The sequence below is a fragment of the Lampris incognitus genome, chromosome 9 (genome assembly GCF_029633865.1).
Source record: "Lampris incognitus isolate fLamInc1 chromosome 9, fLamInc1.hap2, whole genome shotgun sequence".
In the NCBI taxonomy this organism is placed as follows: Eukaryota; Metazoa; Chordata; class Actinopteri; order Lampriformes; family Lampridae; genus Lampris; species Lampris incognitus.
Genome location: NC_079219.1, coordinates 49,167,898 through 49,185,226, shown reverse-complemented (window position 1 = coordinate 49,185,226; position 17,329 = coordinate 49,167,898). Strand labels below are relative to the sequence as shown.

Below are 17,329 nucleotides of genomic sequence, written 5' to 3'. Positions count from 1 at the left end.
AAATTTAGGTTTCACTTGAAATTTGATATGTTACACAACACCAGACTTATTTTCAGTTACCTAACTGTGATTATTTGCAATAATAAGAAGCTCTAGTTACATCAAAATGGCATTCTGTTGTAATATTTGTTGTAATATTGGATCAACTGTAACATGATTGATTACAGGAATACTACATCTGTGTATGGCCCAAACAATTGCATATTGTCGTTTTATGCCAGTATGGGTTGCACATTGCCGTCGGGGTCACCAGTGTAGAGGAGCTCAATCAGGAGTCGTGACAACTTTCTCTTTCGGCTACACAACGTGCACCATTTATTCCTTCCACCATTACAACAACAACAAAACCCGCGCAGCGGAAGTGTGTCACTGCAAACCCGAACTGAGAAAACAGCAGCTGTAAACCAACGTTCCTACTAGCTCAATAAGGGGAATTATGTAGCCCCATAACCACTACAGTGCCATCATTGCAGCACAATGTTAGCATCGCATGATAAGGTTCAAGTGCGTAAAAATACTCCTAACCAATTAGATATTTAAATCAGAAACGTTTAAAATGGGGAATGGAAAATATCCAGTCTGTCCTGCTATTGTGTTGATGCGGTTATAGAGACCAGGCCCCATAATTATCAATTTGAAAGAACACCCACGTTTTCTTTTTCTTTTTTTCATTTCACACGTTCTTTTTTTCCCCACCTCTTTTTTTTTTTTAAGAGAATTACTTTTCCTGCTCATTGGCTCGATCTTATTTGCACTTCAATGACTTTCAACTTTTCTGCCTGAAACTGAACGGTGGTTCACTCTTTACAGATGCACAACGCCGCAGTTGTTCTTGCCAGTGTTGAAGAACCAGTTTATTCATTACTGTTTTTTTGCCACAATCTTTGTGTTCTGACGTTCCCCCATCTCTTTAATCCGTTTCTTTAAACAAAAGAGAAGACCAAAATCAAGAGTCAAAGAGAACAGTAGGTTCATTTAACCCGGCCTGATGGGCTTTCATGTGCAGTTATCCTCAGCCCTCAGAGCTCAGGTGAGAGAACTGTCTTTGTATTGGAAGTCCTCAAAGATAACTGGATGACTGAACTAAACTGACAGCTTTTCTCTCACCTTTTCCTTTCAGGTATTCCGCAATGTGATCTATATTGTATGCAAAGTAGTGTACTTGTACGCGTGCAAGGGGTTATCACAAGTCTTCTGGAGAAAGGGCAGAGCCTCCATTATGCTCTCTGATAAAGTCAGGGGTAACACGTGCTAGAAAACCATCACCCGAAGCCAACCTGGACATTAAACTAACACGTCATGTAACATGTCTAAGCACGCAGCGGCAGCGGCAGCAGCAGCTTAGACCTCAGGTCCCTACCATTATGCTGACTCCTACAGTCTGACCTGAATCCATTAAATACTGAATGCCACTTGTCAGCACTTATTGCTGCTTATTGCTTGTGCAGTAGTCAGTAGGTATTGCATTTGAATGCATATCCACATCAATTTGCGATTTTATATCCAATTTTAAATTCACCAAATTCATGTGCAATTCATGCAAAATGATTAAAAAAAACATGCTTCGGTTGCTGGTGTCATTTTTCAACTATTAAAATTTGCTATAAAAGGCAATTAATGTGATAACTAAACAGCGTACCCCATAATCTGAAGGAAAGGGAAACTCTCACAGGTGACTATGAACAACACAGCAAATCATAATATCTTGTTATGGTGAATTTTAATGATGTTCAGATTAAATAGACATCTCTGCCAAGGATCTAAGAGATTGGGCCTAAATAATAAGGAAAGCTGCAACAAGGAGCAAGGTAACACGCCGAATATACAACCTACCTATCCAGTCTACTGTGATGACGGTGTCAGTCTAAGTCAGTCTCCCAAGTGCAGGCTACCAGAGGTTTGAGGCAATTGCTGATAACTGGGGGCAAAAAGACCCCCCCCACTACTGTTGAGTAATTCAGTTTTATAAATGAGTTGAGGAAACAACACAGCAATTTGATGACTAAAATTCAACCAGCACCTAAAATAAGGCAGGTGTTCCTGTATTGACTTTTCTGTTTGGGGTTTTACTGCAGCTCTCTGAATTAAACATATGCAGGTTCTCTGTAGAGAACCTATGCAGGTTATATGCAGATTAAATACATGTTATATGCAGGTAAACATATGCAGGTTCTCTGCAGGGAGCTGGTTATACGCAGGTTATATGCAGGTAAACATATGCAGGTTCTCTGGAAGAGGCTGGGTGCAGTGGTGTAGTGGTCATTGAGGAGGTAGGCATACTGCGACCTAGATGGGTAGATCACTAAGGAGAAAGTAGGTATACTCTCCTTTAAATTTCAATGGCTTTTTAGCTGATAGGTGATTGTATTGTAAATTGACAGAAAAAGAGGTTGGTATACTGTGTAGATACCCATGTATATCCTCCAATACACCACTGGCCAGATGTGTTTCAGCATAACATGCTATGTGAATAAGGACATTGCATAAAATACTTATGCATAAAATAGGTGCCATTTTGAAGATTGTGTGCCCACACAGAGATCTGCTTGTGCACGTTAGCACATACAAGTGCACTTTGTGTCTTGCTTGTGACAAGCAACATGTCAGAGTTCAGCCAACACAATGGTTACACTTATCTTGTCAGGTCACTTTCTTGAGTTGGAACCAATTAAATCATGATAAGCCCTGACGTACTCTTCCCCAAGAGCTATAAAACCCATCGCTTCTGTGACAGAAGCTACCGTTAGGTCCGAGAAGCCCAGGAGTGAAGGTAAGTACTATGCAATTACCTCAGTATTTTCATTTATTGCTCTTTATTTCCAATCCTGGCAAAATATTCCCCTCACGCCATTGAATACTATAATGTATGGAGATTAAGTTGCATAGCTACATTTGTTTATGATCAAGTACAAATAATTTCCAGAACTGTACAAGTCCCAGATGCTGTTTCACTTTTTAATGAAAACATTTTTTACTAAATTACTCGCTGCTTCAATGCAATATACCAAAAAATTGTTTTTTTCTTTTTTTCCTAAAGTGTGTATTTCCCATCCATCTGCAGTCATGAGAGTCTCCCTTGTTGCTGCCCTTGTCCTTGTTCTGGCTATTGGCCATGGTAAGACCTGACTACACTACAATAACAAAGCAAAAAAAAATAAATTGAAAATTGAAAAAAAAAATTCAAAAATTAAGGTTTTATGTGAACTATTGTGGAAAAAAGATAAAGGGAATTATTATGTGTGTGTGTGTGTGTGTGTGTGTGTGTGTGTGTGTGTGTGTGTGTGTGTGTGTGTACCAGAAAATCATGTCTGTTAAATTTCAGCAGAACTAAGCAGGGCCATTACAGAGACATTATTTTGATATGTCTTCCATCAAATGTCCTCCATCCCTGTTGAACCTCATCTGAATTCTGACTGAATATGGTGAACTCACATGAACGCATTGAAAATGTGTTGGACAGGTGCTGAGGCCGCGTCTCTGATGAAGAGCGAGGCCCCCTCGGCGGTGGAGATGATCACCAAGATCATCAAGGAGATGTCGGCCATCGTCACCGGCACCACGCAGGGTATGGTGCAGAAGCTGAAGAGCCATGAGCTGACCAACAAGGCCCAGTAAGTTCAAATCTCAAACTGACACCCAGCCAAAAAAAATTACAAAACAAACTCCTTTCACCTGTGTCTACATGCTGGTGTTTTCCTATCTTTTACACATGATCAGACAAACAACAGTGACCAGATGCCGTGGCATTGACCCTTCAACTCAGTATTTGCTTTTTATATTGTTGCCCTCTGAATGTTTACGGCAGTGTTTTTCTGAGTTTTTCTACTTCTTTTGTGCCTTTACCATAGAGCTGACCATTGTGTGCCATGAAAAAAAATCTAACTCTACTTAAAACGAATCATTTATATTAAAATAAATTCAAATTTTTTCCATTTATGGGAATGAGCCATGTATTTTATTGCTATTTCAAAATGGTATACCTATTCTTTGTGTTGGGAGGTTGGGAAACACTGGTCTAAGTTCCTTCAACTGTCACGGGCTCACATAGATCGGATGAGAGTGTAATTCTGGAAACACGAGTCAGTAAAATGGTTCTGGTGGTGATGGTCTTGCCATTAGCACACCTACAAACAAATACAGACAAGGTAAAATGCAGAAAACTTGTGCGATTGACAGAGCAAAATATAACTATTGGGCGAGTCCCTATCTAACGTCAATGATGCCATTATAAAAGATATTAAATTAGTTGTCGATAAATTGTCTGGGCTTAGTCATGCACGTAGCTGACTGATAGGCATGAGTACTTCACGGTCTCTGAACAAAACAACTTTTAAGATAAGGAAACTCTTACCTCCATGATGGCGTGTGATACCATAAAAGCGCTTTGTGATCGAGAAAGAAAACCTTCAAGCTAACCTGAAATGTACCATCAGGTAAACCATCAGGTTGCACTGAATAACCTGTCAAAGTGGCCACAGAGGTAAAATACTTGTAAAAATAAGGTCTAAGGAAACAGCAAGTCTTTGTCATTGTGTTATAAGTGGTTTCCCAATTAGTCTTGTATCTCAAAATGTAAATCAGGGTTAGCAGGGGAGATTAGATTTGGATCCTGTTGATGCTAACAAGGTCTGTGGTGGCTCTGGTTCTGTCTTCCTCAATCTCAGGATGTACATTGAGGACAGCAGAGCACAGATCCAGCCTCTGGTGGAGCACGTCCAGATCGAGGCTGGTAAGCTCCAGGAGCAGGTGAAACCATATTTTACCAACATCGAGGAGCAGATGAAGCATCTGACGGACAACCTCCAAGCTCAGATCATACCTCTTGCTGAAAACTTCAATGTTCAGATCAAACCTCTAGCTGACAAGTTCCAGACTCAGGTGGAGAGGCTCTTCCAGCAGGTGATGGACCAAACCAAGGCCCTGCTCCCCCCACAGTAAAGCTAGCTGTTGGTTCAGCCTGGTTCAAATGAAACACCCCCACGCCCCTGGCAAGATTTTTTTTTGGGGTCATTTTTGCTCTGCCCAGATTTTGGAGGGAAAACACTGTTTCACTATATGTCATCTTGCTTATTCCCCTCTCCATAAGTGATCTGAGATATGATGACTTGATTTTCACCATTAAAGAGCTGGAAAGGTGGGCATTTTGTGTCTGATGGCTCTTTATTTGGTTGATTTGGTGTGTTGTACATGCATCTGTCTCCTGTATTGTACGAGGACTGATTTTGGAGAGGCTAAAGGGCAAGGAGTAAGGTTGAAATGAAATGAATTGTGAGGTACAATCTAATGAGAGGTGCTCATTGAAGTATGGGGTCAATATCAACCTTACACTACCAACCCTATTGTACGTTCACCGGGGGTGTTCCATATCCATGGTTCGATATTCTGGAGTAGATTCTGAAAGTGGGTTGGAGTTTAGCTAGCAATCTGAACAAAACCAGGTTGATATGATTAATGCAAATTAATTTCCTTGGTGGAATGACTTTACTCCAGTCATACCAACTAAAGGTGTGGAATAATTACTGGTGAAAAAAATGATACCCTGTACAACACTGAGGTTTTGCTTTGTCTGATCATTATCACAGCAACCTACAGCATAACTTCTGACAAGCTATCAGACACCAAGGCTGCTTCCAAACATGTGAGGTCAAACAAATGAGGGATTTATAAGAGTTGGCCGAGGATACATTTCACGGGCTTGTCAATCCCTATATTGGAAACCCTTTCAACAAATCCATCTATCTCTCCTAACAGAAGAGATGACAAGTATATGCCATGGCTGCTAAATCTGACCAAATTGCTGACGGTCACTTTCCTTTTTATGTTTTTGGATTTTTTCCTCCTCGTTCTCCCCAATTGTACCCGGCCAATTACCCCACTCTTCCAAGCCGTCCCAGTCGCTGCTCCACCCCCTCTGCTGATCCGGGGAGGGCTGCAGACTACCACATGCCTCCTCCGATACATGTGGGGTCTCCAGCCGCTTCTTTTCACCTGACAGTGAGGAGTTTCACAAGGGGGACGTAGAGCGTGGAAGGATCACGTTATTCCCCCCAGTTCCCCCTCCCCTCTGAACAGGCGTTCCGACCAACCAGAGGAGGCGCTAGTGCAGCGACCAGGACAAATACCCACATCCGGCCAGGCCAAGCCACGGGGAATTGAACTGGCGATCCCCATGTTGGTAGGCAACAGAATAGACCGCCAGGCCACCAAGACGCCCGGTCACTTTCCTTTTGTCAGGACATTATTGGCATGAAGAATATTTCATTTGCAAACTGTTGAAAAGATCGTTATTCTTTTATACTACTACAGAAATAGCACTCACTGATCACTATGAAGCAAACTGTCTTCACATGTTTGATATATTTACCAAGCAGCTTGCAACCAGTCATAGAGTACTTTTTACCCGTGGCCTTCTCACCCACAGTCAACAAAGGGGAAGATGGGATACATCTATTTCCGGTGGTCCCGTTCCTTCTGAAAGTGAAATTTATCAGATTTAATAACTCTCAGATTAAATGAAACAAATCTGGTGTCACTAGACTTGTTTAAAACCGGATCCCAACAGTCTTTTTCCACCTCAAATGAAACACCTGTCGGTGACGGACGAGTACCTGCCACATTTCCTTATGATCTATTTAATGATCTTGAAAATTAGTCGAAATCCTGGCTCACACCCTGGCGCATGCTTTGCACTGTGAAAGAAAGCAAATTTGGAGGTTATTTCACAAACACCCACAACATATTTCAAACCCATTTCTAATCCAGCACAGCGTCAGATTTCTTCATGGGGTTCAAACCCCTGGAAAATTACCTGGAATTTAACATCTGTTTTTGTGCCACATTCAGAAACATTATTTCAGGTAAGGCAGTTTGAAGAATGGCTGATCGTTGAAGATTGAAACAACAGTCGACGGAATTTGAGACGGATTGCTTGAAAAAACAAAACAAAACAACAACCTTGAAAGAGGTTTAGTTTTGTTTTAGTGTGGTCATTTCTCCCACGCGGTGTCTGTCTCACAGCGGTGAGGGAGACAATGACTTGTTGTCAGCTGATCTATTGAACAACAAAATCACTAGTCTTCCACGCCACTCTGGACTCTTTTCCACTCGTTTTTAACATGCTGCCCCTCTTCCTGACAGTTTTCCACCGGCGTCTCTTCAAGGCAGTTCTCAGTACTCTATTCAAGCAAATCACTGCAGCTCAAGCTTTTCAAGATCCATTGCAAATGCCCCACTTAAAGGTAGGTATCATGAGAAATCAGTCACTGAACCAGAACCTGCTAATTTGTACCAAGTCTTTTCATGAAATGAATGCTGCAGCATACTTAGTGATTCAACAGCATGGTCATTTCATCGGGTGTTAATGGATCTGTTGGTGCCCACTCCTTCCTCGTCTGTTGCCAAGCTACACAGCATACTCAAGGTGGCCTCCTTGAGCTTCAAGTATGATACAATTCCTCCTTTGGAGGGGTCTGAAAGAGCTTTCCACAAAGCCCTCGCCGCTCTCCTTCAAACCCTGCTAGCCTTGATACAAGGAACATTTGCAACAACCCTCAAATCTCCGGGTTGAAGGCAACAGGATTTTCACTGCGACACTGCCAGCTGGCCTTCTCCTTGTTTTCGTAGATTAAATGAACTGGTTGGCAGCCAATCAAGACAGCATCTGTAGAGTTAGAACACTGAAAGACACACACACACACACACACACACACACACACACACGTGCACACAACTATGTTGAACAAGTTCCTCTGATTGCTTACGTGTGCTGCTGTTTGGTTTACTGCTCACATTTCAGCCCTACTATTTAATTAACTTTCATCCCAAATTTCTCATGAAAGAAAAATGGGATTCAAAAAGGCAATTTACTGTTGCAAATGTCTACATGTGCATAAATCATACGCCATTTAGACATTTTGTTTAATTTTGCCCCTATATTTTTTTCCCAAAGTGTAAATACCAACATTTTCAATGAAAGTCATGACTAGGCAGCGTTTGTATGACAGATATTTTACAAGGCACATAACCCAGTTAATATTGGGTGTATTTCATTGAAACATACATGTTCATACTTACGGCATATTGTTTTACGATGCTTAATTATGCAACACTATCATGACTTGAAATGAGATTAAATCTGCAATTCTGCAGAAACCCCCTGCAAACATGAAGAAAACCCTGCTGTTGCAGGGGAAGACTGCCATTCTCATGAAATAAGAGCATACAGGACGAGTAGGAAACCATTAGGAACATATCGTAAAGTACAGAAACACATATTTATTTACAGCAGAAATGTAGCGGTTCCTTCTCAGAGAGCCCTGTGGTGAATAAAACAGAGCGCACAGAACGGCAAATTGTGACACCAAATGATGACTTTCATTCTTCCTTCTCTGAATGTGGAACACTTTTACACGGGGGGGGGGGCATAGGCTGCACATATTCAATATCACATGAGAAAATGGATTCAAAAAAAGCAATTAAAGGGAAAGGAAATATGATTACACAGATGTAGGTTGGATTTTTTTTCTTCCCCTCTATAAATTCAGTAGCTGACCCTCGGGTTGGGAACCATTGCATTAACATGATGTGTCTTATACACAACACAGATCCATTTCCATTACATAAACTTGAATGAAGGTACAGGTGGTTCCAGAGAATGATTTTTTTTGTTGGTTTTTTTGTTATCAGAGTCGTTTTATAAGCTAGTGAAAATACTTTGTGCATCTGCAGTCTGATTTCGAGGGACAAAAACACAGTCACCCACTTTCCACTAGCACTTTTGTTAGTGCTTTGTTGTTGTTGTTGTCTTTTTTACATATATATGTTGACGGACACATTATTGAGATGTCATTATTGGACGTCTGATGTGTGTGAAGCGGCGTCCCCGGTGTGTCAGCTCATATAACAGGATTATCACAGACGTGTGACTGCTCACATTGAGGTATTGGCAGGTGACCAGGCAGGCGTGCTGTGCTGGACCATGTCTTTCAAATACATATACAGTCCTTGAGCATATTCTATGACTGTAGCAGATACAGACAATACCTTTGAAACCTAAAAAATAAAAAACAAATAAAAAATCCAAGCTACATTTGTAACAAGAGAAAATGAGAAATTAAATGTTTTAGAGTAAAAAGAAGAGATGTTTGCATAGTTTGTGCGATCATATTCAGTGTCATCGCACAGCAAAAACTGTTATTATGAAATCAAAGAGGGTTGAATCAGTTCATCTGGATACAATGTTTATTGACAGATACAATTCATCACTCATCAAAGTGACATGTCACCCTGATGAGTGATGAATTGTATCTGTCAATAAACATTGTATCCAGATGAACTGATTCAACCTTCTTTGATTTTCTTACCTGGATTATTGAGCATGCATCAGGTTACTATGAAATTTGACTTTCACACTGAAGTTGTTTAGCTGTTAAGCAATGCAAACACAAATTATGAGCGCAGGGAATCGTGTGAGGATTCACCGAAAGCTGATTGTACGTCAGTGAAGAGTCCTTTCATCTCATTGGACTTAGTCACTGGACGGACAACCTTGAGTATTTGGACTCAACACACAAGATGCAATCTAATCTCTGTGTGTGTGTGTGTGTGTGTGTGTGTGTGTGTGTGTGTGTGTGTGTGTGTGTGTGTGTGTGTGTGTGTCTGCTTGTAGATGTTTGTTAAATAGCTATCATGTGAATAATTAAGACGTCTCACATGAAGTTTGAATGTTAAACCTGTGTGAAGCCTTGCTGCAGGAGGTAGTGAAATGTTAATCGACACAACTGAAACTTAGCGAGCAAAAGAGGCTGAAATACGGTGACATGACAGTTACAAATGAACAGGATCTTTTTTCTGTGGCTGATACAGCAACCAAAATGAAGTGAATATTAAATATTAAGAAAGCAACACAATTTTTGTAGGTTGATGGGGGGGGGGGGCAGCATACACAGGCTAGGAAAGGCATTAATTTTTATCCACTGGGAAAAATTGTTGGTACTTACAGTTTCTGAATTAGGCACCTGGGGTCATCCACAAGGACTTCGATTGCACATGCACAAAAAAGGTCAATTTTCAGTGCACAAAGGGAAAAGTGGAGGCTGTTTGTAGAACCTTTAACCCACCTAAAATTTCCCCTAAAAATAAAAAAAAAGAAAGAAAGAAAGAAAAGAAAATTGAGATCGCGGAAAACCCTCAAATGCTGAGGGGCCCAAGCTTAAATGCCTGAGCACAAGAGTGGTCTCTATGCTAATCTCTCTCAAAGAAAAACGGACACTGTCTGTCCCCACCGGCCGGTGGACGAGACTGATAGATATGAATTTGCTGGCATGGCTTATGTTTTTTACTTAGAACTGACAGACAGACAGCCCCCATGCACACAGGTGCTATTCAAGGAAATCATGCAGAAGTGACGTCACTGCAAAAGAAATCTTGCCCACCACCTTTTCAACATAAAGGTCCCTCCCACTTCATGTTGCTCTGTCCATAATTTTCCTCTTTTTCTCATTCCTTTCTTATTCCCCTCTCCCCTCTCTCTCTCGCTCTCTCTCTTTATTTTTGTCTGCTGTTGCTACTCTCTTCCTTTCTTCCCCTTCCCTTCCGCTCTCCATCAGTTTCCATACATCAAAGTGAAGTACAAAGGTGCAAACATGGCTCTATCGGGCACTGACACGCACCACAACAGACATGTCTTCATAACTTGTAATTTCTTTCTTGCTTTACAGCCTCATTCTTCAGTCCACCTCTGTCTTTCTTCCTCTTTTTCTCTCTCACACACACACACACTTCCATACATATGCTATGGGTTGAATGTGTTACAAAGCACTTCGTGTTTTTTTCCATCGTGCCATCACTGCTTGAACAAACACTGTTGTGATTACCTCAGGTCCTCTGCTGTTTGTGTGCTGTCGTAAATGTGTGCATCCCTTCCTGATGTAAATCACCAAAAATGAAGCTTCCCCAATTTTCATGCACCCTCCAATTTGGAGCACGCCCTGTCTTGCTAATGCTGAAACACCACTTTGTGAAATTACAGTACAATTTTGAAAAGGAGAAACAGGCAGCAGGCAATTCAGGTGCTCAGCCTCTGCAACAATGGAGCGCCGGCCTTGGTGATGGTTGCCAGGCAACGGAGGAAATACAATGGCCTCCTTGGAAACCAAAGACCCTTAAGTGGACTGACAGGAATGAAAGCACATACTCAAAGATGGAAAAAAAAAACAACAACAACAACACAGACCGATGCAGGGAAGGGTGAGAGCAAGTGATGCTGGGCACCTCTTTGTGTGCATGCCGAGCCAAAATATTGCACTTGGAGGGGGGTCCTGACTTGAATAGGATGGAATCACTGTTCTTTGGAAAAAGCTCTGCAAAATACAGAGCGTGTGCTAACTGTAACATATAAAAAGCTATAGATTTGTGTTGAATGTATGGTCCGCTAGTATAGGCCTTTTGCTTGTAGGCTAAACTCACACGTTGTTGGCGGTGGTGGTGGATAGTGTTTCAAACCGAGCAATCTATCGATCAAACGCTCAGTCAATAGAACAACAACCTGTGTCTGGCAGGCTGTCTGCCCCTCCATCCCTCTAACTTTTCATCGGTCTGTATATTTATTTGTTTGTCCGGAAATCTTTCCATCCACCTGCCCATTTGTTCACCCATCCAACCATCAGTCCACTGGTCATTTCATCCAGCTTTCCACCAATGCCGTCATCCATCACACTGGATTTATGATATTTTTATAGCTTCTGCACGCCATCAGCTCATGTTGATGTCTGTATTCATCCAATACCAATAATAAGATGGAGAAAAGAAAGAAGAGGAGTGATAGAAACCAAACACCAAAAATAGCCAACAGACCTGATTATCCCTCAATCTAACACCAATTTCTGAAGTGCAGCGGTACAGACAGATGCTCACAACAGGCAACCATTATTTTTAACCCTTATAAGAGCCCTTAATGAATGAAATGTTTGAGACGGGGGAGATACTTTCTTCAGGCGTATGAGTTCTTTCTTTTTCCAATCTTTCATTTAACCAGGGAGTTTTTGCTGAATATGCCTGCAACAATCAAAAAGTTGCACAAAAGGAGCAATGAGTTGGGCTGCAGAAATGAAGGCAAATGAGAGTGGTCTTAAAAACAGCAGCAGCCCTTTTGGGCTGAACAATGGCCGTTGTTCCGAACAACACAGTCCTTTTGTTGCAGCAGGATGGGACAGGTGCACTTTCCATGTAGCAGACAGGAGCGAATGGTATTTGATTGGTGGAAAACAACAGCGAGTGAATGGAGTATGAAATAGGAATATGTTATAGTAAATGTAATTTCTCTCCTGTTTGTTTGTTGCCCCTCTTAACAGTCACAAGTGTGACCTTATTTAATGCATTTGAGCGTCCCCCATGACAATAACCTTATAGAATCGTCAGGGTTCTATCTGAACAAGGCCTTAACCACATCAGTTGTGTCAACACAACAAAGGGCGCATTCAGAAGAACACGACAAGCGAAATGGTAATTTCTTCATTTCTGCTAAATAGCAACTCGGTTTTGATAAGGGCCACGGGCGCGATTAAAACGTGTGCCCTGCTGGATAAATAACAGCCGTGGCCACGTGCGAAATTTGGCATGATCAAATGAGCTGCTCAGACACATCTTTAACGGCCCCGAAAATACTGAAAAGAAGACCAGCAGCTCCCCTTCCCATTCAAGTGCCCCCTCCCCACCCCCCGACATTTCTTCTCCCTCATCTGTTGAGGAGAAACTGAAGCACCCACTTCAAGTCAATGCAATTATTTGCTCCTCCTGGGGCCTGTCGACCCCCCCCCCCCCAATCCCACCCCATCCCACCGGCCCCCTGAAGTGCTCCACTCAGTTAAGGCCTGTAATGTAGATTCCATTTCATCTGCTATTAGGCCTCACCCCTGCTAGCAAGCTCGCTTATTGGTCAACCCCCCCCCCCCTTCTCCCTCCTTGCATCCTTCCATCCCTCCATCCCTCCGTCTTCAGAACCTCCCTTCAATATGTGCCCTTTCACACCTGCTGTCCTGTCTCTCTCTCTGTCTCTGTCTCTGTCTCTCTCTGTCTCTGTCTCTGTCTCTCCCGCTCTCTCTCTCCCTCTCTCATGTGTCACTGTTAAAGTTTGTTTCTTGTTAGATAAAAAGCTGTTTGAAAATTCAAAATTCTCTGTCTCTCTCTCTCTCTGTCCTGGTCTCCTGCTCTCTCACTCCTCTCTCCTGTGATCCATCACGTCCATTCCTGTCTCCTGCCACACCATCTCATTCCTTTATCACTATCCCGGCACTCATTTTTCCATCCATCCCTCTGTCCCCGCTTCTCTCCCCTCCATCTGCTTCCCCCTACTCCCATCCCCAGCCTTGCATCCCCCAGGGGAGCCCTGCAAACTGCTTATTCAACAATCGGCTGCCATAAAGATATGTAATGACATTTCAGCAGGCAAAGAGGCCTGTGTGGTTTTTAATTCATATTTAATGGTTGTCAGGCTAAATAGCCCACTATCCTAAATGGGGAGAGGCTGCCGCACTTCCACTTAAGACTGAGAGCTGTCTGCTGCCGCCAGGCCTCGGCTTGTCATATTCCATCCCTCGTTTTGATTTTTGTCTTTTGCTTTTTTGTTTTTCCATGTTGAACAGTGCATGATGCAAGAGACATGTTGACAGTGACTCAGGTGTAATGTATTTAGAAGTGATCTCGCTAGAGATGTATAACAACACTATAAAAACAAAGTTTTGTACACTTTCAGAAAATGAGTGGACTTGTCTGACATAACATACTACATGGGTGTATCTGTCTGTTGACAGTAAATTCCTTGGATTACTTTTTTCTTTCATCTATAAAAGAGATCTCTATCATTTCACCAGGACTGTTGCCAAATATTACTGCTCAGAGTTTACTATGGCCAAATCACCATGTGGAATTCAATAACATATGTTACTGTGTGGGCTTTGATAGATTTGTATATCCAATATCAAATATGTCATCGGCCCCTGTAGTTACATGTACTATTACTATTGACAGTGTAACTACAATATTGTAACTACAATGTTCTAAATTGAATGTTATCACAGTATTGTAACTACAGTATTATAACTACAATATTCTAGATAGAATGTTATCACAGTTTTGTAACTACAGTATTATAACTACAGTATTGTGACTAAAATATTCTAAATAGAGTGTTATCACAGTATTGTAACTACAGTATTGTAACTACAGTACTGCAATGCTGCATTTTGTTCTCGTGAAATTACAGGTGAATGGTCATCTAAAAAAAAAGAAGGTTACACACTGATGAACCTCTCCTCACCACTATGGATGGCGTATCTATGTGGTCGGAGCTATATTCAATCTATCGTAAGGTTTTTGAAGACAAGCAAAACATGGTGCGCGGACTATTGCAGTATTCAAGATGACGTCACAACATCAACAAGCAGCATTAGGTCATCACCGTGAAACAAAGAGCGCAATCGCTACTACAAAATATTGACGCACTGGCTTCATCGTCTCAGTTTTTTGTTTTTTTGTTTTTTTTTTTATCCCTGAGTGGAGTCCTGGGCGCTGAAATGTAAATAAATCTATGAGGGCAAGGAGCTGGGGGGCTCCGGTTACCACTCCCAACAATCAAGAGGCTTTTCATACCGCCCTGGAGGGCCATTCCTGTAACGCTAGCACACAAATCATCCAGCCTCTCCTCCTCTCTCTCTCTCTCTCTCTCTCTCTCTCTCTCTCTCTCTCTCTCTCTCTCTCTCTCTCTCTCTCTCTCTCTCTCTCTCTCTCTGTCACACACACAATGCTATCCTCTATTCCTCTATTCTGTCACCTTGTTTTTTTTCTATTTTTTTTCTTCCTGTGAGTGTTCTTTGTCATAATCTCCTCATGCTGCCAGATCTCCCACCGGTGTCTCTTTGTATGCTTTCACTCCCCCTCTCTGTCCCGTTTAGCGCTCTGCTGTGAACCTTACTGTACATCACAACCCAATGGAGGGTGGTAATAGAGAGCAATCCTTTCACCTGTGTCGTGGATGTGTCACGGGCAAGGATATTCTGGGAATACAGTACACTAAATTTGGATTGTTTTGTGTTGGTAGCCGTATATTGTCACTCTCAGATGATAAGCTTAACCGTTGTGTTCTGTTCAGGTCAAAAGGACCCGTCTAGGGGCGTCTGAGAAGCGCGGTGGTCTATTCCATTGCTACTAATACGGGGATTGCCGGTTCGAATCCCAGTGTTACATCCGGTTTGGTCGGGTGTTCCTACAGACACAAGTGGCCGTGTCTGCGAGTGGGAAGCCGGATGTGGGTATGTGTGCTGGTTGCTGCACTAGCGCCTCCTCTGGTCGTTCGGGGGGGAATAGCGTGATCCTCCCACGCGCTACGCCCCCCCCTGGTGAAACTCCTCACTGTCAGGTGAAAAGAAGCGGCTGGCGACTCCACATGTATCAGAGGAGGCAGGTGGTAGTCTGCAGCCCTCCCCGGCTCAGCAGAGGGGGGTGGAGTAGCGACTGGGACGACTCAGAAGAGTGGGGTAATTGGCTGGATACAACTGGAGGGGAAAAAAGGGGGGAGGGGTTAGAATAATCCATCTAAAACACCCATTAACCAAAAATAGTTTTAACATTATTCATAACTGTGTTCACATCTGTGTCACCGGCAAAGAGTACATCCATCGCTAATTAGTGAACAGAATATAAGAGTTAATTGTGTTTCTAATTTGTTACTTTTTCGTACTTAGTGATTGAAGCTTATCTACTTCCAAGTCGTGCATATAGCACCTATGGTAGCATTAAAATAAATGATAAATGGGTTAGTGTTGAGTTTTATTGACTGGGGGTGAATAAAACTTGGGAGTATTAGAATTGGCAGTTTCAATAATAATCTGTATTTGCCACAACTGAGGTTAGATTTGAAGTTGTCATCTGGAAGCAGAGATATGTTGGGAATCCTTTGTCAGAAGGGAACTTTAGGACCACACCACTGAGAAATGCTGCTTCCTATTGTGTTTGTGAAATTGCCGGTGATGTTGAACATTTAGAAAGAATTTCAAATGAGAGAGACCTGGGCACTGTATACAGGGTCACATGTCATCTTATCTCTAGTTGTTACACACAAACATGTGGCAGTTACTCCACACTGAGCGATGATGCTATCTCTTTTTACCGATCAATGAAGGCCTCAGCATCTCATCGACCGGGACCCGGGAACCCGGTCGGTTCTGTGTTGGCCCACAAATGCCGGTTGGGTCACACGGGTCATAGCCACTATTTGGACTGACACCGCCAGAGGTTAACAAGCAGCGGCTAAACACGACAACACAATACACTAGCAGGAGGGCTGAGGTGCAGGAGGGCTGAGGTACACTACGTGTCTCCGTCAAGGTCGGAGGACAGGCATGGTTTGAATTTTTCACATTTGATAATCACTTTGGTGATTTGGCTAAAGAAGAAGTCACTGAATGGGGCAAAAGATGGGGAAAAGATGCTCATTTCAGAATTGTACCTTAACAGTTTGCACATGATTTAGTCAGTGTCTTTATGCATGCTCAAAAATTTAGTCAGTGTTTCAAAACCCAATAGACGCTGTCAATGCACAGCCTAGGGACAAAAGTTTGAGGCTGTTGAAATTTCAAGAAATGAACTTGACCCGTCCCTGCTTTTGAGGACAGAGAAGAAATGATCATTTCCATGTGGGATGGAGTACTTGAGTACGGACTTGGTCTCAAGGCCACGTTGTGAAGGCCTCAGTCTCATCAGACTTCACAACATAATGACTTTGACTTGACTCATTCTCAGACAGTGAGGACTCATGACCACTTTTCAAAACCAGTCGAGTTCAAAACTTTACTTTTTCCTTAGTTGAATTTCTTTCCTGAACTTTCCTGAAGAGCTCAATAAAGTTATCCATCCATCCATTTTCCGAACCGCTTATTCTGCTCTCAGGGATGCTGGAGCCTATCCCAGCAGTCACTGGGTGCCAGGTGGGGAGACACCCTGGACAGGCCACCAGGCTGTCACACAGGGACAATTTAGTAAGTCCGATTCACCTGACCTACATGTCTTTGGAATGTGGGGGGAAACCAGAGCCCCTGGAGGAATCCCACACAGACAGGGGGAGAACATGCAAACTCCACACAGAGGACGACCCGGGACGACCCACCAAGGTTGGACTACCCCGGGGCTCGAACCCAGGACCTTCTTACTGTGAGGCGACTGCACTAACCACCCTGCCACCTCAATAAAGTTATATCTAATTTGTTTCTTTTTATTTGTTTTTACTAATTTATGTCTCTGAAACATTGGAAAATTAGAATATGAAATATTCCTTCCT

At 42.5% G+C, this 17,329-nt stretch overlaps 1 protein-coding gene across 1 annotated transcript; it reads left to right on the top strand.

Moving 5' to 3' along the window:
- Nucleotides 1-2,756: 2,756 nt before the first annotated feature.
- On the top strand, nt 2,757-5,135 carry LOC130118428 (type-4 ice-structuring protein LS-12-like). Its single transcript, XM_056286874.1, has 4 exons — nt 2,757-2,770; nt 3,038-3,115; nt 3,461-3,611; nt 4,665-5,135. The coding sequence occupies exons 2-4, from the start codon at nt 3,064-3,066 to the stop codon at nt 4,936-4,938; spliced, it is 477 nt and encodes a 158-aa protein (XP_056142849.1). The 5' UTR covers nt 2,757-2,770; nt 3,038-3,063; the 3' UTR covers nt 4,939-5,135.
- Nucleotides 5,136-17,329: the final 12,194 nt, after the last annotated feature.

Coding starts and splice junctions, on each gene's coding strand:
- LOC130118428 (XM_056286874.1), top strand. CDS start 3,064: ATGAGAGTCTCCCTTGTTGCTGCCCTTGTCCTTGTTCTGGCTATTGGC. Junction 3,116..3,460: donor TGTTCTGGCTATTGGCCATG/GTAAGACCTGAC, acceptor TGTGTTGGACAG/GTGCTGAGGCCGCGTCTCTG. Junction 3,612..4,664: donor GAGCTGACCAACAAGGCCCA/GTAAGTTCAAAT, acceptor CCTCAATCTCAG/GATGTACATTGAGGACAGCA.